This window comes from Pan troglodytes, chromosome 1 (genome assembly GCF_028858775.2).
Source record: "Pan troglodytes isolate AG18354 chromosome 1, NHGRI_mPanTro3-v2.0_pri, whole genome shotgun sequence".
NCBI classification, from domain to species: Eukaryota; Metazoa; Chordata; class Mammalia; order Primates; family Hominidae; genus Pan; species Pan troglodytes.
In genome coordinates this window covers 64191820-64214478 of record NC_072398.2, presented here as the reverse complement: position 1 = coordinate 64214478, position 22659 = coordinate 64191820, and the positions used below count along the sequence as shown (strand labels likewise).

At 40.0% G+C, this 22659-nt stretch overlaps 1 protein-coding gene across 2 annotated transcripts in view; it reads right to left on the bottom strand.

The window, feature by feature from the left end:
* Window positions 1-22659, bottom strand: part of NIBAN1 (niban apoptosis regulator 1) — a 177428-nt gene that overhangs the window by 88979 nt on the left and 65790 nt on the right. For both annotated transcript variants that reach the window (XM_001164202.7, XM_016934089.4), the window contains exons 2-4: window positions 12736-12866; window positions 7642-7773; window positions 3665-3779 (exon numbers count right to left, since the gene is read on the bottom strand). In XM_001164202.7, coding sequence (XP_001164202.2) covers window positions 3665-3779; window positions 7642-7773; window positions 12736-12866 — 378 coding nt within the window. The remainder of the gene's footprint in view (window positions 1-3664; window positions 3780-7641; window positions 7774-12735; window positions 12867-22659) is intronic.

Below are 22659 nucleotides of genomic sequence, written 5' to 3'. Positions count from 1 at the left end.
ACATAGCAGATGTTCAACTTCAGTTTGTTGAGTGAAAAATGTGCTTTGTTGGCCTAGGATATTTTTTTAAAGCCCTAGACAATGGGACTTTTACCTCTTCCCTCAAAATCGATTCCAAGCAACTCATTTTAAACCGACTACTATTCAGAACCCCTACCTAAACTTTACTCCTTTCCATGCATTCCTATTACATGATATTGCACTTGGTTAAATGAGTTCCAACTTTTTCCAGAGTCACAGAAAATAAGCAGAAGAAAATGTTAGTTCTGTGCTTCCTGCATATGTATTAGGCACCAATCTCAGGGAAAGGTAAGGAAGAGGGTCTCTCTAAGAGGCCATTGAAAGCACTGGGAATACAAGGAAATGAATCATAACCACATGGGAGTCTACAGAACCGCGTCAGTTCTGGCAAATTAATAAATCAGGATTGCTCATGCCTGTAATCCCAGCACTTTAGGAGGCCAAGGAGGGTAGATCATGAGGTCAGGAGTTCAAGACCAGCCTGACCAACATAGTGAAAACCCATCTCTACTAAAAATACAAAAATTAGCCGGGAGTGGTGGCACGCACCTGTAATCCCAGCTATTCAGGAGGCTGAGGCGGGAGAATCACTTGAACCCGGGAGGCAGAGGTTGCAGTGAGCCGAGATCATGCCACTGCACTCCAGCCTGGGTGACAGAGCGAAACTCCATCTCAAAATCAATCAGTCAATCAATCAATCCGGATTGGTTTAAATAAAGAATAAATTTCTGGGGATATATGGGAGCCCTGTTCCAGTGTCCTGGAATCTGAAGGTAACAGAGCAGAATGCACCGCCAGCACAAGCCATGGCCCTCCAGGACCTAGCACAATGCTGGGAATGAATCAACATGAAAACGAGCAAATGAATGAATGATTGAATGCTATAGAGACACCTGTAGTTGTAACACAATATCTATTTCCCTTTCTGGGGAGAATAAGGCCCCTGATTTTTAGTTGGGCAAGTGACTACATAAAATAAGACTACATTTCCAGCCTCCTTTGCAGCTTGGTGAGCCCACAGCTACTAAGATCTGTCCAGTAAGATATAAGCTGAAGTGGCATATGAAAATTCCTGGAGGTATCTCTAAAGAAAGTGAATGTACCCTCCTCCTTTCCTTTTCTCCTCCCTATTATCTGGAATGAGAATGCTATGGTAGGACCTCAGCAGCCACCCTGGACCCTGCCAACAGGGGCCACAACCTAGAAATAAAGGGGGAGAAAGCAAGAAAGAGCCTGAGCTTCTGACAAATTTAGTCCACACCAGCCCTGGACTAATATCGAAATATCTTTAGTGAGATAATAAAACTTTGAGTTTTTTATTGTATGCAGTAAACCAGATTCTAACCAGTAAAATGCCAAACAAGTGAATTGCTTTAACAAAACACGGGGGCATTTTTTTCTGTATCAACTTAGCTGAACACTCTGTAAAGAATACACTTATTGGCCAGGCATGGTGGCTTATGCCTATAATCCCAGCATTTTGGGAGGCCAAGGCAGGAGGGTCACTTGAGCTCAGGAGTTGAAGACCAACTTGGGTAACAGAGTGAGACCATTGTCTCTGCAGTTCTTTTTTTGTTTTTTTGTTTGTTTTGTTTTTCTGGGCATAGTGGCATGTAGCTGTGGTCCCAGCTACTCGAGAGGCTGAGGTGGGAGGATTACTTGAGCCCAGGAGGTTGAGGCTACAGTAAGCCATGATCACACCACCGCATTCCAGCCTGGGCAACAGAGTGAGACTCTGTCTCAAAAGAAAAAAGAAAAAAGAAAAAGAAATGCACTTATTCATAAGCCTCTACTGCTTTTTCCAAGAAATGCACTCATTCATAAGCATCGTAGAAATAATATCACAGAGTCAGTCTTCTTGACTGACATGGTTCTATCAAACAATCCTCCTTGCCCTTTCCAAGAATGTCATAATTTTGTACAAGCAACCAAAAGCAACATTGATCCTTTGCATTTAAAAAGCCTCAACAAACCCATAAAATTCATTCCTTTTAGCCTCTAGTTATCTCTCAACCTTTTACAACAATTTTCCAGATGCCATCAGTGAATTTTTTCTGAGTTACAAGAATATCACAACTGATCTACTGTAGAATATTCTATTTTAAAAGTCAGAAGGTCACAACACACAATTTTAAAAAGTCATTAAAATGCCCCAATCTGAAGCCTTGGGCCAACTGGGATTAATCACACAGGACTTGTGTTTTTTAGTCCTTTTCATTCCCTCCAATATGATTACAGCAATAAATCAATAAACATATTGTCTCTTCTGGCTGATTTCATTGGAAAGTTTTAGAGAGATTTGGATGAGTCAACATGTTGGTATTCCCATTTCTGGCTGCAGCTCCACTGCCAAGGGCATATAAGTAGATGTAAAAGAAAATATAATAATATGCATAGTGCACATAAAGTGTTGTTTTAGCATGAATTACTTAGTAATAATTGGTTAATCTTAGTTTATGGTCCATGTACCAATCCTGTAATTGTGTTATTAAAAACACTATGTTAAGCACTCAGCACCGAAATAACAATTGATAAAATGATTATGTTTTTCTCCATAAATTCTAATGAAATTATTATGTCCATTAATAAGAACCAGGGCTCTCTTCAAGAACCAAGTAATTACTATGTAGTATGATTTACGCAAAGCCAAATGGAGTTATTACATTATCCACACTTTATGAATCTCTATGAATTGCCTTATTTAGTCTATATATTATCCATCATTTCTCCACATGTAAAAAGTGGAATGAATGAGAATCAAAGAAGGTTAGACCTAGAAAGACCCTTCTAGGTTTTTAAGTTCAAAGCCCTGTTTTTGAGTTGGAGAAACAGAAACCAGAGCTGTTCAGCAGCCGGCTAAGCTAAAGCATTTGGTAAGTGGCACAGCCAGAACTAGATAAAAATCCAATCTCCCAATTATCTTTCCATGGCAGCATCCCAGCTTTATTTATAGATATGCAAATTAATGCAATGCTTTTTTTTTTTTTTCACAGTAGCTATGAGTTACTGTAACACTTATTAAAAGGTTTTTTGTCTATTTAGGGTATTTAGTTGCATATCATCCTAAAATTAGAAAAATAGTATTCCCTGACAGGTCCAGTCTTGCTTACTAGAAGATGGGACTGTACATTTCACGGACTGGGCCCTACCTGTTTATTTCTGCTGCCTTGTGGAGTGCTATCAAGGCCTGCAATATATTCCAAAAGCTTCAAGATACCTGGCTGACAGCACATTTTCCATGTGCTAGAAACACAGAGACTGAATGTGTATTATTGAATGGGATTAGAAATAATGGAAGTGGTAAAATGTTTTCCTAAACTAGAGAAATCACATCTTCCACTTGTCTACGGGACATGAGTGTCTAGCCCAGGGTTTCTCAACCTTGGCACTACTGATACTTTGTGCCAGATAACTCTTCCTTGTTAGGGTCTGTCCTGTGCATGGTAGGATGTTTTGTAGCATCCCTGGCCTCTATTCACTAAATGCCATAGCACCCCCCTTCCAATTGTGACAAACAAAAATGTCTCCAGAGGCTGCCAAATGTCCCTGGAGGGAAATCCCTCTCCTTCACAGAGAAACACTGCTCCAGCTAAACAAAGAAGCTTAGTCATTTTGCCTTGGAAAAGAATGATCAGCAACTCACCAAGAGGGTCTGGGAAATGCCTGTCAGACAACAGATTATATTCATCTTCTGAGGTTAACACCTTGCCACCGGCTGGAAGAATTCGACATTTAGGAGCAGCTCCTCTCTGATAGGCCTGGGGAGGGAAAGGCACACAGGAATGATATCTTTTTCCCCATTTGATATTTTTGGAAAATATCAGGGATATAACAAATAGACAGATTCAGACATTCAGAGATAGCAAACCCCATACTATGTTATTGAGTTATAGTCATTTACTCAAAAAATATGTTGTGAATACCTGCTAATGGCAAGGTAGTATTTTAATACTTTCATGTGACGGTCACAACATGGTAAATCAGAGTCCCTAATCTCAGGGAGATTTGCCCTAGGTATGTTCTCAAATGTGGAAAACATAATCTCAGTAACCCTGAAAGTCCGCACCACATTTGCCATTTCAGATGCTAACAAGTAAATCATTCTGATAATAACCACAAAGGTGACGATCACACAAATACTGCACAGAATGCTTGGTGACTGATGTGGGCCACATAGGATGACTAATGAGACTGTGGAACATGTAGCTGCAATGATAGTTACCATGGATTTTCATCAAAACATGAAAATGTTGGCATAAAATATGCCACTATTTTGCCCTCAGATGTGAAACTGTTTTGCAGCAAAATGGTTGAGATGGAAGTACAGCACTGTGACATCAGAACAAATTCTGGCCAGCAGACAAGAAGCTCTGCTATTTGAGACACAGAAAAGAGGCACAGGGCATTGCCAAAGCAGTTTGGTAAGCACCTATGCCCACAAGGACATGCAGATAAGATAACATTTAAGTATGTGCATCTGACGGGAGGGCTTAAGTCAAGGCAAAATTCTGAAACTAGTAATCTAAAGGCAAGTTGAGAATTGAAACTAAGAAAGTTTGAGACCCAAAATCTAGAATTTACTCTTGGAAATAACTAAATAATGTTGATCTGACCAACATAATCAGAGTAACGATAACACGTTCTGCAGCAATAAGATAGTGAAGAGATCCAAATGAAACAAACTCTCAGATATCTAAATTACTTGTAACAACGACTAATCAACTGCTTAAGCATGTGAGGGAACCAGAATATACCCACTAACACAGAATTCTGGCAGCCTGACCTATTCATCCTAAGAAAGACGATTGGAGGACTCCTCTGAATAAATGATTAACCCAAGAAGGAGGATCTATACATAATTGAGGGTTCCCCATAAAATAATACCTTACAGCTCTAAGAACTCCCACAGAGCTACATTATAGTGAAACAATAATGTTGAGAGAAGAATCTAAACTTGTATGATATTAAGAAGATTTACAAGCAATTTGATTTAGACTGGACTCAAAAGTGAATTGTATTATTAGTTATAACAGGCCCCAATATTGGCTTTTATAAGCATTATACCACTTAATCCTCAAAACAGTACTATGCATTACATGTTATCTCCATTTTTCAAACGGGAAACATGAAGCTCAAAGAGACTGAATAACTTGCCCATGGCCCAGCAGTGAGTAGGTGACACATCCAGGATTCATATTCATGCCTGTCCAGCCCCAGTGCACACAAAATAGAAACTGATTATCAAGTGAGAATGTTTTACTTTTTCTGTTTAATTGCCAGCCAGAATTGGACTCTAAATAAAATAATAGATGACTTACAGGTACTTAATGCATAATTCTTAGATATAATTTTACAAGATACTTCCATAAATTAAAAAAAGAAGATATTATTAAAACTTCAAGAAATTATGACAAACTGCGTGGACTTTAAAAGAATTCCAAGTTTCAAAAAAACACTTGGTTATTACCAAATTAAGTCACCATATCTTAACAATTTGAACAGGATCAGTTAAAAACGATGAACAAAGAAAAAGCAGTGCAATGTACAAACTGCAAGCTGAGACAGCAAGCTGAAATAAGTGAAAAGAGGAAAAACACCAACATTTGATTCAAAATGAAACTTCAGTTAGTGTTAAATGCAGTGGAAAACTTTAATAAATCCAAGAACAAGATCTAGGGCTGTTTCTTCCCAATGGGTTAGTAGTAATCATACCAGCAACTGCTCCACACCCAGCTCTAGCTTTACCACAGGCACAGCCATATGCTAAATGGTTCAGTACATTCATTCACTTACTTCTCTCAACACCATGGCAAAGAAATCACGCAGATCTCATTTTACAGATGAGAAAACCGAGGCTCAAGATTTATAGCTGAGGCAAGGGCACCTATCTAGTAAGTGGTAAAGGTATGAGTCAAAGCCCATAGTATGAACCATATTATGCTACACTGTCCCTCCTCAAGCTCCTCTGAAAGGACGTTGTAATGAGTCATACAAAACATAAGGTGTCTTGTTATTATCATCACTATTTGTAGTGTATTGATACTTTGTTGCTGAGTACAAATTAAGTGTTGAATAAAATCCTAATATTGATAAGCAGAGAAAATATTAGCTTAATAAATGTTGAAAAGAGTAAGTCTACCCAAGAGAGCACTTGAGCTTTGCCTGGTAGCCTGTGAAATAAGTTTGTAGTATATTTTATTTCTATTTTCCATCAGAAATGGGAAGGAAACAGATTGGTCTGTCAGTCTGAAGCCTCTTCCTAATGGTTTAGCATCAGGTGTAATCCTTACAGTGCCCTGTGAAGACTATCTTGACTACTCTTTTTTTTTTTTTTTGAGATGGAGTCTCACTCTGTCACCCAGGCTGGAGTGCACTGGGGTGATCTCAGCTCACTGCAACCTCCACCTCCCGAGTTCAAGTGATTCTCCTGCCTCACCCTCCTGAGTATCTGAGACTACAGGCATGCACCAGCACGCCCAGCTAATTTTTGTATTTTTAGTAGAGATGGGGTTTCACCATGTTGGCCATGCTGGTCTCTAACTCCTGACCTCAGGTGATCCACCTGCCTTGGCCTCCCAAAGTGCTGGGATTACAGGCATGAGCTACTGCACCCAGCCATCTTGACTATTCTTGAGCTTAGAGGCCAGAGAGCAGAGTTTTAAATCTGTTACTGTCGTTCACTCATAAATAGTAGCTGTTCATTTCAAAGGGAGCTTGAGGGTCTATGCAGACTAAAAAATGTGTACAGTATGAGATCTGGGAGGATAGTGGGATCATTTGACCTAACTGTTTAGCTTAATTGAGGACTGAAGGCAAGAAGTCACTTGTCAACAAGTTCATTTCTAGTTAATGGCACAACTTGACCTAACCTTTAGTTTGCCAAATTCACTGCCTGATATTCTTTCCCCTATACCACACTACCTTCCTACGTAAGGAAAGAAATGGGAACCAATAAAAACTAAAGTCCTCCCAGGGGCTGAATGCTTTACACCCATTATCTCATTTTCTCCACATTTTACAGACAAGGAAAATAGTGAAATAACCAGAAAAAAATTAAATGAAAAAAAAATACCTCCATGGAAATAAAGTATGTGAGGCATTCTGAATTCCTAGGAACCCAGGAAAACCCAGGCAGATTCAAATTTAATAACAACCTATGAAATAACTCCTCAGCCACCTGTCATGCACAGGGCTTCAGAGTGGGAAGACAGAGACATAGAGCAGAGCCATCAGGATGGTGGCTGAGAAAGACCTCGAGGCTGAATGATCATAGGAAAGGCTCCCATGCCAAATACTGGTCCTTCTATCTTCATACTCACTTGCAATCACTTGTTCAAAGTCTATCTTTCCACTAGACGGCAAGCATCTGTCTTATCAACTGCTGTATACCCAGAACCTTGTATAACACTTGGTATGCAGTAGGCATTCAATCAGTATCTGTTAGCTGAAATAGATACCTACATGAATGAGTGCTTATTGAATGAATCAGTCTCTATTTTTGTACCAGTACCATGCTGATTTTGTTAGTATAGCCTTGTAGGAAGGAGAGGGCACACCAATCAACCCAGCCAAACTTTTAAGAACAGTGTAAGAATCAGTAGTAACAAAGAAGTGTCTTACCTCTTTATTCTCATAGCTCTCCACAGCATAATCATTTTTAACTACAACGTATCTCTCCTTCCACTTCTTTATGTCTTCAGAAAATTGTGATAGCTCTGCTTCATACAAAATAGTTCCAGGTGCCAATGGTGGCTTAAAGAAGATGAATACAATTAACTATCACAACAAAAGATAACACACCTTGTTACCACAAAGTTATCCATGCTATTTCAAGGAATAGTTTAGGAAACTATCTTCCACTGAGATCCTGGAGAAACTGTTGCTTCCTCCTCTCCCCCCACAATTTCCCTTTCCTACTCCACTTGACCCAATGTAAATATTTGTCTTATTGGTATTTTTATGATTTTCATTTCCCTCTATTATGCTATAGGAACAGAAGCATATGGTAGAAGGAATTATAGTAATAAGGTTATTATGCCTTGCATGCATGTGGCACTCAATAAATGCTTGATAAACTCTATGGGAGAGAGGGAGTGAGGCAGGAAAGTGTAAGTGTGGATACCTACCTGGACACCCTGAACATGTCTCAGGATTAATCCCCACAAAGCAGGAGAATTAACAGACCGTTCCCCTATTCATTACACCTGCCGATGCTGCCTCCAATTCTCAATGGTTTTCCTAAACCCAAAGCCATGGGGACCCCTCTCCGTGCTACTCAAGGAGATCATGTTTGCTATTTGGTTAAAGAACAAGCAGGTATCAAGCCAGAACACCTGAGTTCCACCGCTTCTACTGAAAAGTTTGAGGATTTCTTATTAACTGTGGTGATATATGTGCTGTGCGGGCATTTCCATTAGATTCCTAGTTACATCTTCCATTGGATTAACTGTGTAAGGATAATTCCCATCCTGCTTCATTGTGTAATTTTCATATTATTTCAAAATATACAAACGGGCCTCTTGTCTTTTACATGTCACTGAGTTTACATCTATTTTCCCTTTATTAAAAAATCATAGTGCCTTCAGAAACTTACCCCTCTACTTTCAAGTAAAATTTTAAATGAACTATACAGAAAAAAATAGATATGCCAATCTCTTTTAAGAATAATCTAAGGGATGAAACAAATTCCCTTCCAAATTCCGGTGCTTAATGAGGCAAGATAGGAGACAGATAATGCGGCAGTCCCCTATCTTGCCTCATTAAAAGGTAAGAGAGAATCTCTTCTCTTTAAATGAAACTGAAACCATGGTATAAGCTGAACTTCATAGTTCTTATGTGCAGCTTTTCTTAAAACCTGGACCACTTAATCAACTGATAAGCTTGTTAAAAATGGGGCCTCACGATAGACTTACTATATCAGAATCTCTGGAGCTGTGGGCCAGAATGCATTTTAACAAGCTCCCTAAATTTTGAGATCACTGTTTTATGAGGGAAAGCAATCACTTATCCCTATGTACTCATGCTGCTAAATATATTGGTTAAGTTAACTTCTCAGCATTATGTGACTCACTTATCACTTATTCTCTCTTGAAACCCCTTCTTTTTTATTTTTAGTTTTTTAAATTTTATATTCAAGGGGTACGTGTGTTTCTTACATGGGTATTACGTGTAACGGTGGGGATTGGGCTCCTAGTGTACCCATTACCCAAATCTTGAGCATTGTACCCAACAGGTAATTTTTCAACCCTTACTCCCCTCCCACCTTCCCCACTTTTGGAGTCTCCAGAGTCTATTCTCTCCATCTTTATGTCCATGTGTACCCATTATTTAGCTCCTGCTTATAACTGAAAACATGTGGTATTTGATTTTCTGTTTCTGAGTTAGTTCCCTTAGGATAATGGCCTCCAGCTCCATCCATGGTGTTGCAAAGGGTATGATTTTGTTCTTTTTTATGACTGTGTAGCATCCTGTGGTGTATATATACCACATTTTCTTTATCCAATCAGCCACTGGTGCACACTTAGGTTGGTTCCATGGCTTTGCTATTAAAAATAGTGCTGTGATAAACACACACATACAGGAGTGTTTTTATATAATGATTTATTTTCCTTTGGGTAGATACCCAGTAGTAGGATTGCTGAGTCGAATGATAGTTCTTTTTTAGTTATTTGTGATATCTCCATACTATTTTCCCTAGGGGTTGAACTAATTTACATTCCCACTAACAGTGTATGAGCATTTCCTTTTCTCCACATCCACATCATCTGTTATTTTTTGACTTTTTAATGACATCCATTCTTACTGCTGTAAGATGATATCTTGGTGTGGTTTTAATATACATTTCTCTGATGATTGGTGATATTGAGTATATTTTCATGTGTTTGTTGTCCACTTGTATGTCTTCTTTTGAGAAATGTCTGTTCATGTCCTTTGCCCAGTTTTTAATGGGGTTGTTTTTTCTTGTTGAGTTTCTTGTAGATTCTGGATATTAGTCCTTTGTTAGGGGCATAATTTGCAAATATTTCTCCCATTTTGTAGGTTATCTGTTTATTTTGTTGACTATTTCTTTTTTGTGTATAGGCTTTTTAGCATAACTAAGTCCCATTTCTCTATTTTTGTTTTTGTTGCATTTGTTTTTGGGGCCTTCATCACAAATTCTTTTCCTGGGCAAATGTCCAGAAGAGTTTTTCCTAAGTTTTCTTTTAAGATTTCTATAGTTTCAGGTCTTACATTTAGGTTTTTAATCCATCTGAAGTTAATTTTTGTATATGATGAGAGATAGGGGTCCAGTTTCATTCTTCTGCATATGACTAGCCAGTTTTCTCAGCACCTTTTATTGAATGGGGTATCCTTTCTTCATTATTTATTTTTGTTGATTTTATCAAAGATCAGTTGGTTGTAGGTATGTGGCTTTATTTCTGGGTTCTCCATTCTGTTCCATTGGTCTATGTGTCTATTTTTGTACCAGTACCATGCTGATTTAGTTAGTATAGCCTTCTAGTATAATTTGAAGTCAGGCAATGTGATGTCTCCAGATTTGTTCCCTTGCTTGGGCGTGCTTTGGCTATTCAGGCTTTTATTTGTTCCATATGAACTTTAGGATTAATTTTTCTAATTTTGTGTAAGATGACATTGGTAATTTGATAGCAATTGAATTGGAGCTGTATATTGCTTTGGGGAACATGGTCATTTTAATGATAGTGATTTTTCCAATCTGTGAGCATGGGATGTGTTTCCATTAGTTTGTGTTGCCTACAATTTCTTTCATCCGTGTTTTGTAGTCCTTGTAGAGATCTTTCATCTCCTTGGTTAAATGTACTCCTAAGTGTGTGTGTGTGTGTGTGTGTGTGTGTGTGTGTGTGTGTGGTGGGTGGGGGTGGCTATTATAAATGGGATTGAGTTCTTAATTTTGAAACCCCTTTTTTATTTGCCTTCTGGGACATTATGCTTTTCTGATTTTTCTCCTACTCCATAGACTGTTTCTTCTTAGTCCATTTTGCTGGATCCTTCTCCTTTTTCTGATCTCCAAATGCTGAAGGGGCCAGTGTACTGTTTCTTTTCTCTGTCTATAGTCTTTCCCTGTTTTATGGCCCATGGCCTTAATACTAGTTATAAGCTAACATCTTCCAGATTTTTATTCCCCAGGCTCAATCACTCTGCTGAGCTCCAAATGAAAACATCTAATGGCCTATTCAACATTTCCACACTAGCATCTCTAACTTAACATGGCCAAAAGGGAACTCGTGATCCCATTCACTTCGACTCTTCCTTCTAAGTAAAAGGCAACTCCATCCACTTATTTGCTCTGGTTAAAAACCAAGAAGTCATCACTGATTTCTCTCTTCTTCTATTATCTCACGCCCAACCCAACAGTATGTTCTGTCAGCTCTATCATAAGCATCTCTCCTCACAACCATGACCATTACCACCCCAGTCCAATTTGGCATCATTCTTCCCTCAGATGCTACAGTATCCTGCTCACCAGTTTCCATTCTCCCCTCTCGCCCCATAGTCTATTCTTTACAGAGAGGCCAGACAGATCATCTAAAATTATATGCCACTCTGTATTCAATACCCTCCAGTGGGAGACTTCCCATTACAAAACAAAATCAAAACCCTGTTGTGACCCGCAGGTTGTCCCGATCTGTCTCTCTGCTGTCATTGTTCATCCCTCCTCCCTTGCTCACAGTGCTCCCAGCAGACCAACCTTCCCTCTGTGTGGCAGGGTCTTCACACTTGCTGTTCCATAGACCTGGAATACTCTTCCCACGAATATTCACACAGCCTACTCTCATTGCACTCCAGTTTCTGCTTAAATGTTATCTCCACGGAGGGCTTCCCTAACCACCTTCTCTAAAATAAGGCTCTAGGCTGGGCGTGGTGGCTCACACCTGTAATCCCAGCACTTTGGGAGGCCGAGGCAGGTGGATCACTTGAGGTCAGGAGTTCAAGACCAGCCTGGCCAACATGGTGAATATCCTGTCTCTACTAAAAATACAAAAATTAGCTGGGTGTGGTGGTGCGCACCTGTAATCCCAGCCACTCAGGAGGCTGAGGCAGGAGAATCACTTGAACCCAGGAAGCAGAGGTTGCAGTGAGCCGCGATTGTACCACTGCACTCCAGCCTGAACCACAGAGCATGACTCTGTCTCAAAAATAAAATAAGACTCGCTTTATTTCTTTTTAGCATTTATTATTATCTGATGTCACCTGATATTAATTTGTTTATTATCTGTTTCCTGCATGTGAATATAAACTCCAGGAAGGCAGAGAACTTGTCTTAATTCCCCAGTTCTTGGACTATAGCCTAGCACATAGAAGGTGCTAACAAACATTTGTTGAGGTGGTGGTTACTTATTATAATGGAGCAAAGGAGTAAGAATAAATTAGGGGATTCAAAGAGAAAATCATATTTGATCAATGACCAAAACTTCACTATAGAAAGTCAAATTTTCTTAGACAAACAAAGCATCCATGTGGGAAAAATACATAACAATATTGGATTCAAGCTAATTTCCTTTTTATATGGATTATATCAGCAACAAGAAATCATACATTCTAACTTCCAGGCAAATAGAGTTTTTTGAGCATGAAATGACTTCACAGCAGAGTTTTTAAAACTGCCATTCAAATTATTGTTTATTTCAGAAATACTGTGTGCTATATAGCCTTCTTCAAGGGGAAATACATGTAAACCAAATATCCATGGCTTACCTTGGTCTTCAAAAACTGTGACGTTAAATCTCTTTGCTGTTCTACTTCACTGCGCACATGATTGCAGAAAGCCACAGAGTACTGACGACTGTAGTAGGGACTGAAGTTTTTGATGGCAGCCTCAGTTTTCCCTAGAAAAATATGAAAATTAGAATTCTTAAGTATAGCACAGAATATACACCTATCTACAGAGTTCCAAAAACCATCCCTCCAGTCTCTCTGTTTCTATCCCTCCAGTCACCCATTTCCCAGGTATTTGCCAGTAGTCTGTGTTCCCGGAGAACTTTGCTACCTGCTGCACATGCCCCATCTCTCCCTCTCCTTCTGGCATCATCCTGAGAGGCTTCACAGACCCTAAGGACTAAATTGACCCTAAGGACTAAATCCCGTAACCTATTGAGTTTTGCTTTATTTTCTATCAATAGCCTATCACCATGGCCATAAACTCAACCATCCTTCTAATCCTCCTAAGACTGCTCTTCTACCTCGCCCTCTCTCCACTTCTACTTGTTCTTTATTCCCCTCGACCTCCAGTCATTCAGCTCCTCCCTCCAAATGATAATCCCAGGTCTACACCTTCAATTCTCAAGCACATCACTCCCTTTTTTTTTTTTTTTTCTTGAGACAGAGTTTCCATCTTGCTGCCCAGGCTGGAGTGCAATGGCACAATCTTGGCTCACCACAACTTTCACCTCCCGGGTTCAAGCGATTCTCCTGCCTCAGCCTCCTGAGTAGCTGGGATCACATGTATGTGCCACCATGCTCAGCTAATTTTGTATTTTTAGTAGAGATGGGGTTTCTCCATGTTGGTCAGGCTGGTCTCAAACTCCCAACCTCAGATGATCTGCCCGCCTCGGCCTCCCAAAGTGCTGGGATTATAGGCGTGAGCCACCACACCTGGCCATCACTCCCTTTTTCTTCAGATCCCTGAGGCTCCACCTCTAGTCTTGTGACTCACAGTCCTGGATAAAATCAACAAAGTGTTTCCTCTCACTCTGCTCCAATATTTCTGGTTTAAATTTTTGTGTGTGATTCAAAGCAGTATATAACCACCACGAGACAGAGGGGGAAACTTTGGTTTAAGAGCCTAGAGACCTGAGCTCTGGTCTCGATTCTGTGAGGCAGAAACCAGCTGTACAACCTCAGTCAAGTCATTTGACTCTCGAGGCTCCAGAATCCTAACTATAAAGGAAGGTGCTCACTAGTCCACACATTTCTTTGGATCTGCATGCCATTGAAATATAAGTACAGTACGAAAGTCCAGCTGCCTCACAATGACCAGAAACTGCAATATATTAAATAGTCTCTCAGCACCAGAAGTAAATCAAACTGAGTATGAACCATGTGGGGGAAGCTTGAGGACTTGAGATGGAGGGACAGGGAGAGTCAGACACCTGAAACATTCTTGCCTTTCCAATCTGTGCTTAGCTTTAGAGAGTATGGAAATTGCAAAGGAGGGAAGAGAGAAGGAGGAATAGAGGGGAAAGGGTGTAGGAGCATTCTCATGCAGATTAGAAACCCTTACAACATTTCAACTACTTGCTGCAGGGTACAGAAAGAAACACAGGCTTCACTGATTGTGCTCATAAGCGATGAGTCGGCAGAACAGGGTACAGCTTGAGGAAAAATAAACTTGATGTAATATTCCAAAATATTTTAAAGTACTTTCATGTGAACTCGACATCATTTTTGCTTTTAAAATTTGATATTATAGTCAATAAAGAGATTAAAATATAGTGGCAAGATTTGTTTAGAGCTATCATGTGGGTTAAATTTCAAAAATAAGTGAAGAGTTCTAACTACATAGATTGAGGTACTCAATAGGAAAGCCTTGAATCCATAGCAACCCGTTTCTAAGCCTATAGAACCATAGCCAAAAACACCCATAATGTATGAATACTCTCCATATGCAGGGAATCCTACTTTTGTTTGGGAATTTAGGTCTTATACTATAAATGAGTTAAAGAGGAATTCTTTCATATTCACTTCATAACATGGCATTTACTGGTCATGTTTATGAGCTTTAATAATTATTACTTGTAAGGTGCTTTGAGACCCACTAATAATAGATTCTGTAGAAATGCAAATAAAAGCTCCTATAATTTGAATCAGGCATGCTTTTGCTTGCTCTGTGCATTTATGGTATTACTATTAATCAGTATTTGCATAATACTTTAATATACTCAGGCTTTATAATCATCTAATTGGTTATTATGCTATCAGCTTTTATGCAGTGTAAATTCTCTATGCTTGTCTATAATTTTCTTACATAGGAGTGGGACAGTGTGGGAATTCCCACAATGAGAACAAATCTCACTTTACTAAAACATATAAATGATGAACAAAATTTGCCCTTTAGGTCCAAGTAGCCACTGTTTGGTCTATCAGAAAAGCAGCCTGTTAATTTCTAATGTTTATTTTTGTACTCTTGAAAGCACTTGGATTGAAATGAAAGGAGGTGAATGTCATTTTATGATGAACTCTATAAAGCTTTGAAAGCTGATTTTCTGCCACATCACCAAGCCTCCCCAGGGACGCCCTGCTTTTGGTGAGGTGCCATATGCTCTCTTCTGATCTATGAGAAAAATGCTTCTGTAATTTGAATATCTGCATACTGTCCCATTAACACATCATCCACCAGGTAGCGCTTATAAGGAAGCAATTGCAGCTTCTTTAGGTAATTAATCTAATAACTAGTTCAAACTATGTATGATATAGCTAACAATATCATATGTTCTGGGGTGGGGGGAACCTAAAGTTATTTGGCAAGTGTATCTGGATTTTAGATTAAACCTATCTAAATCCAAATAAATAAGTACCCAATGTAGGGATCCTAAGACTGAGAGCAAAGTCTGGTGTTGAGGCAGGGGACGGTCTGGCTTGGTGGCTCTTGCTTGTAAGCTAGCACTTTGGGAAGCTGAGGCAGGAACATTGCTTGAAGCCAGGAGTTTGAGGTTGTGATGAGCTATGATTGCACCACTGTACTCCAGCCTGGGAAACAGAGCAAGACCCCACCTCTAATTAAAAAAAAAAATAGTCTGATGTTGGAGCAAAATACCACTGTGGTTAGGAATCAGACAGGTTCAAATCCCATCTCTACTACTTGCCAGCTGTGAGATCTCATGTGAGTTACTTCTTTCTGCTCACATGTTAAATGAAGAAAACAAGAGTAGCAGCCTCATAAGGTTATTCTAATGATTCCATGAACTAATGCAGTAAAGTGCTCAGCATGATAGCTGGCACATAGAAAATGTTCCATAATTGATCATAATTAAAATGATGATGATAATGGTGATGAGGGTGTCCCTTAGGCAAGCACCAGGATAAAGTCCTCAAGCTGAACTAAGGAATTAAGGAGAAGAAAAAAGCCGGCTGTTTACTGTAACTCTTGCACTAGGGCCATCCGGCCCTGCTGTATACAGAAGAGCTGCCCCACCCATTGCAGGCTCCAGACAAATACAACCTACATTTTCACAAAGGTTCAGCATAGAAGACCCTCAGTGCATTCCTGAATTAAAACCAACTAAATAAAATATCAACATTAATGAACTGAAGAAAAAGCGTTAAGTTAGGGGGTGTGTTTCATTGAGCTTCTCTCTCTGAGCCTCAATTTTCTCACCTGCAAAATGAGGATAATAAGATGCCCATATCACAGGGTTTCATGAGGAGCAAATAAAATATTCTGTATATTGAAAACTGTCTAGGACAGTGCCTGACACATATTAGTTGATCAATCAATTTTGACTATTTAATATTCCACAACGAAAACATTCAAACAAGTGATCAGCCCACAGGGGCCACACAAAATAACCTCAGCTGAAACTACATTATTCATCACTGTTTTCAAGATTCTTGAGCACAGAATTCCTTTCATATCCCTGCCACCAAATTTAGTATCACATTCTCTTTCCTAAATTGTTTATAAAACACAGTGCCAGGTCTTATACTGAAAGGAGATTACTCAATAATGGAAGGACTAAAAGCAATGGAAGGGATTCTTCCACATTTTGATATACCACCATTTTTGGCACAGGTATGTATCTCTAATCCTACTTGTTTATTACAGCTTGTGCTGGGCATTGCGTTAGTACAATTCACTTGATCCTAAGCTGCTCATAACACCCTTCAAGGTAATCATCACTGACGCTAAAAGAAGCCACTTGATATAGTTTGGATCTTTTGTCCCCTGCAAATCTCATGTTGAGATGTAATCCCCAATGTTGGAGGTGAGGCCTGGTGGGAGGTGTTTGGGTCATGGGGGCGGATCTCTCATTAATGGCTTAGTGCCATCCCCTTGGGGATAGGTGAGTTCTTGTTCCCTTAGTTCACATGAGAGCTGGTTGTTTGAAGGGAGCCTGGCACCTTCTCCTCTCTCTTGCTCAGCTCTTGCCATGTGATGCACCTGCTCCCCCTTTGCCTTCTGCTATGATTGTAAGCTTCCCGAGGCCCTCACCAGAAGTAGATGCCAGCATTATGCTTCCTGTACAGGCTGTAGAACCAAGAACCATGAGCCGATTAAACCTTTTTTTTTTTTTTTTTTGAGATAGTCTCAATCTGTCACCCAGACTTGGAGTGCAGTGCTGCAATCACAGCTCACTGCAGCCTTGACCTCCCAGGCTTAAGCAATCCTCCCACCTCAGCCTCCTGAGTAGTTGGGACCACAGGAGCATGCCACCACACTTATTTTTTTTTTTTTAGACACAGTTTCACTCTTATCCCCCAGGCTGGAGTGCAGTGGTGCCATCTTGGCTCACTGCAACCTCCACCTCCCAGGTTCTAGTGATTCTCCTGCCTCAGCCTCCCAAGTAGCTGAGATTACAGGCATGCACCACCACACCTGGCTAATTTTGTATTTTTAGTAGAGACAGGGTTTCACCATGTTAGTCAGGCTGGTCTCAAACTTCTGACCTCAAGTGATCCACCCGCCTCGGCCTCCCAAAGTGCTGGGATTACAGGCGTGAATCACTGCACCCAGCCAATTTTTGTATTTTTTGTAGAGACAGGGTTTCACCATGTTGCCCAGGCTGGTTTCGAATCCCTAGGCTCATGATCCACCCGCCTCGACTCCCATAGTGCTGGGATTACAGGCATGAGCCATCACGCCCACCCTAAACTTTTTTTCTTTATAAATTACCCAGCCTCAGATATTTCCTTATAGCAACAGAAGCAAACTAACACACCTCTTTGACAACTCTGTCCATATAACTTAGCTTCAGTTCACCTTTGTAAAATTAAGAAAAATATCTGCTGGCCCCTTTGAAGCCATTAACTCTATACAGGCTCAAAAACTCAGCATTCATTTGACTCCTTCTCTCCCATTCCCAGATCCAATCATCAGATCTTGCCACTTTTATTTCCAGAAATTTCTTGAATCCATTTCCTTTTCCCCATCCCAACCACCACACTTTCAATCAAGCCTCTACTATCTCTCAACGACATCATAAAAGTCTCTTGGGCTGGGCGCAGTAGCTCATGCAATCCCAGGATTTTGGGAGGCCAAGGTGGGTGGATCACTTGAGGTCAAGAGTTCAAGACCAGCCTGGCCAACGTGATGAAACCCTGTCTCTACCAAAAATACAAAAATTAGCCGAGTGTGGTGGTGCACACCTGTAATCCCAGCTACTTGGGAGGCTGAGGCAGGAGAATCACTTGAGCCTGGGAGGCGGAGGTTGCAGTGAGCCAAGATCGCACCACTGCACCCTAGGTGACAGAGCGAGACTCTGTCTCAAAAAAAAAAAAAAATTCTCTGAATCTACCCTACTTCAGCATCACAGCAGAGACAGAGGAGAAAAACAAAAACAGGAACTCTCAGCTCTTAAAAAGGAACAAAAAAGTGAAAACCAGAGTGGGAGGGGGACTGCCAGGGCTGATCCTGGAGGATTATGGGGAATGAGCCAAAGCTTGGTGTGTGTGGCAGAGGCTGGTTCTGAGAAGTGGCCGGAGTCCAGGGCTGATGGGGCAGAACAGGAGAGACTAAATCAAAGCCCACCACCTTGGTCCCACTCAAAGGTAGCACGAGTTACAAAAAGGCCCAGATGTTAGAGGTGGGAACTGTATTTCAGAACCAAATCTTGGCACTGATGTTACTAAGACACTCTTTTGAAAGTCATAAGGGTCACACCTCATTAGTCATAGGGGCACAACCTTCTGACTTGTCCTGGACTGGCAGCTTTCATTTAACATGCTGCTGCAAGATCATATCACTATCTTTGTAAGAAAAAAAAATCTTCAATGTTTCCCTATTGCCTAGGGTAGTAACCCCTCGTCCTAGTACCACGGGCCTGGGATCTCGCCTCAACTGTCTTTATTTCCCACTTCTTTCACTCAACTTAAGCCTTCTTACCCCTGTGCATACCTGTGCCTTCTCTCCTCCTTTCTCCCCCTAAGTCCCCTGCTAGCCACTTTCAGACCCTTCAAGCCCACATGACAGTCCCAACCCGAGTAGAAACCTCTTTGGATCTCCCCAGCTGGAAGCAATCACACCTTCTTTGGCATTCTCCCAAGATTGTGTACCACTTCTACTACAGCTGTTCAAATATAGCTTATCTCTCCTCCAAGGGTATATTGTGTTTATATACTCAGCAAATATTTGTTGAATGAATGAAAGAATGGCTGAGTAAATATTCAAGAGTAAACCAAATTACAATGCATTCTATCAACAAAACCCATGCCAATGCCCCAGGAAAGGAGAAAGGTACAGTTTTCAGCTTGAATATTAATTACCAAAAATATACACTCTTGGCCAGGCATAGTGGCTCACGCCTGTAATCCCAGCACTTGGGGAGGCCGAGATGGGAGGATCACCTGAGTGCAGGAGTTTGAAACTAGCCTGGACAACATAGAGAGACCTTGACTCTACAAAAAAAAAATTAAAAAATTAGCCAAGTGTGGTGATGCACACCTGTAGCTGCAGCTACTCAGCAGTGGTGGGGGTGGGGTGAGGGTGAGGCAGAGTATTGCCTGAGCCCAGGAATTCGAGGCTGCAGTGAGCTGTGATCACACCACTGCACTCCATCCTGGGTGACAGAGCAAGATCCTGTCTCAAAATAAATAAATGAACACACACACACACACACACACACACACACTTGAAATTCAATTCATATCTGTTTATTAAAATATCAGACTCTTGGCTGGGCGCGGTGGCTCACACCTGTAATCCTAGCACTTTGGGAGGCCGAGGCGGGTGGATCACTTGAGGTCAGAAGTTCTAGACCAGCCTGACTAACGTGGAGAAACCCCGTCCCTACTAAAAATACAAAATTAGCCAGGCATGGTGGCGCATGCCTGTAATCCCAGCTACTCGGGAGACTGAGGAAGGAGAATCACTTGAATCCGGGAGGCGGAGGTTGCGGTGAGCTGAGATTGTGCCATTGCACTGTAGCCTGGGTAACAAGAGTGAAACTCCTTCTCAAAAAAGAAAATAATAATAATAATAATAAATCACACTCTTACAAGTTAATTATTTTCAAGCTTTTAAATGAGTTTTGTCCATGAAATTATTTGTGGGAAATAATTTACAAACAAAATCCTTTCTTGGCTTGTCTGTTTTCCTTAACCAGTCTGAAACCACAGCAAATACAAGGCTCTGGGTAAAACTTTTATGAAGTCTGAAGAGCCTGACAAATCTGTATATTTTCTCATTCTAGAAGGTTCTTCTAAAACCAGTTCCCAGTCCTGAAGCAGATCAACTCAAATCTACTGTTTATCAGCAGTCTTTCTTGGAAGATACTATTTATAGCAGATTATGCCTCGTTCCCCCAACATTCTCAGTGTCATCACAACTATGATACATTCTATAATCTTGTCTGAAATATGCAGCTTCCTATTTCAATTACTTTTAGAAAAGCACAAAAATGTACTGATTAAGTGCAAAAAGATACAAAAATCCAAACACTGTTTTTTATACATTTTCTGCTAATCTTTTTTCAATTCTTTTTAAAAATAGTTGAGACTGTTATGTTTTATATCCACATTTTAGCTTTGGTTTTTCCTATAAAATTGCAAAAAAAATCACGACTTTCAGATATTGCATTTTTATTGTTACTATGAAGGTGAAACATACAGAAATAAATAAAAATAAGTTTATTCTAACCAGGTGGTTATTTCCTGGCAACTGAGGAAAATCCACATATGAGAAGATTAATCGGGCCATTGGCACAGTTTCTTAAAAACTGTTGAGGTTTCAGGTGAAGATTAATTTTGAGAAATAAGACAAATGGTTCTAAAAAATAAAATAGATTTAATATTTATAAAAGAAATTACGATATCCACTATTGTTTATTTTCACCAGAGTTTCTCAAATTATAACAGTCCAAAAGTCCTGATGAATTATAACATCAGCTATGGTCTTAGGTTGCTAAGCACCATCACTTTACACCTTAGGGTGGAGAAATTGGAAATCCCAATTCACAATACAGAGGTGTAAAAATCTAATTACACAGAATAATGCCCAAGGACTCTCTTTTTCTTCTGGTAAATGCCTTAGAGAATGGGGATAAATTGGATTCTCCATAATTGAACTGAAGGGAGTGTATGTGTGTTTTTAAAGCACATTTATTATTGGTGCCTGAGAGTCAGGTTTTTGAACAGTCTCTCCTAGGAAAAGGCAAAATGATTCACGGATAGCCTTGATTCTGCAGCCTACCCTGTAGAAATCCCACCTTGAGCTAAAAATAAGAGACATAAAAACCAACTTAAGTTCTCTGTGATTTACTTTGGATATTCATCCACAAAGAGAAACAAACAAACACTTATGCTCCCAAGAGCTCATATGAAATATATCAAAGCCAAGCCAGGACCCTCGTAGGGCTCAGCCAGCAACTGGATGGAAAGGAGGCATGCTTCAGAACAAACAATAAAGCATCGTTTCCTGCTTTCCAACACTTACCCTCATAGAGGTCCCAAATTCTGTGAGCAAAACCTGCAGCGAACTGTGAGAGACCCTAAGTTCTTCCCAAGTCCTGTTCTAAAAGCAAGCCCAGTATCTCTAATATGGCCACAAAGCTTAGTCCATCAAAGGCATTCAATGAATCTTCATGTACTTACAGATGCTACGTAAAAGAGTATATATCAGCTAAACATTGTTTTCTGCAAATGACCACTGAAATAAATTAAGGTCCCATTGGCACTGTGCATTTTCTGGAACAATACCTTCAAAGGTTAATATAAGTAAGAGAAATGGGAGAAGATGGACAGAGAGGAAAAAACACACTACCATTTCATGTTACTATTCCCACTACCTTATTCCATAGAGAAACTAAAATCCCGCTGTGGTCAACTTTTCCAGAGGACACCTTTCTAGAACTCTAAGACCTTAAGTTTGGTTTCCTCTTTTTTAGGAGAGGAAACCAATAGTATTGTTAGAAAAAATATATATGCCCATACATTTATGCACACATCTTGTTTCAGCTATAAATAGATGAAAGCTGACTTTAAATTTCCTTCCATTCCACTTGGAAGAAGTGCTTGGAAATTTTCAAGATTATTTTGTCATTACCTCACAGCACGCCTCCAATTTTCTCATGACACATCTGATGAGAATAAATCTTGTTTATTTTGCCACTTTTCTAAGCTGTCTAATGCCCCCCAAGGAAGCTAAAGATTGGCTGTCTTTTTCTTTACAAAAATGAGAGGGAAGAGTGTGAAAAAGAAAATTAATCTGATATAGCTGCTTTTTCAGAGAGCATCACAGGAACTATGAATTCATGAAGAATAACAATGTTTTTGCCCATTAGACAACCTTTCTTGGTTTTAAGGAAAACATCTAACTGAAATTCAGAAACTGAAATAATGAGATTCCCTTTGCTCTTTTTGTGACTAATCACAGTCATTAAATTTTTTCTGCACTCATTTTATCAGGGGCTCTCAGATTATTCCAAAATCCTGAAAATATTCTTTGCTTAAAGATTGCAACCATGCAAA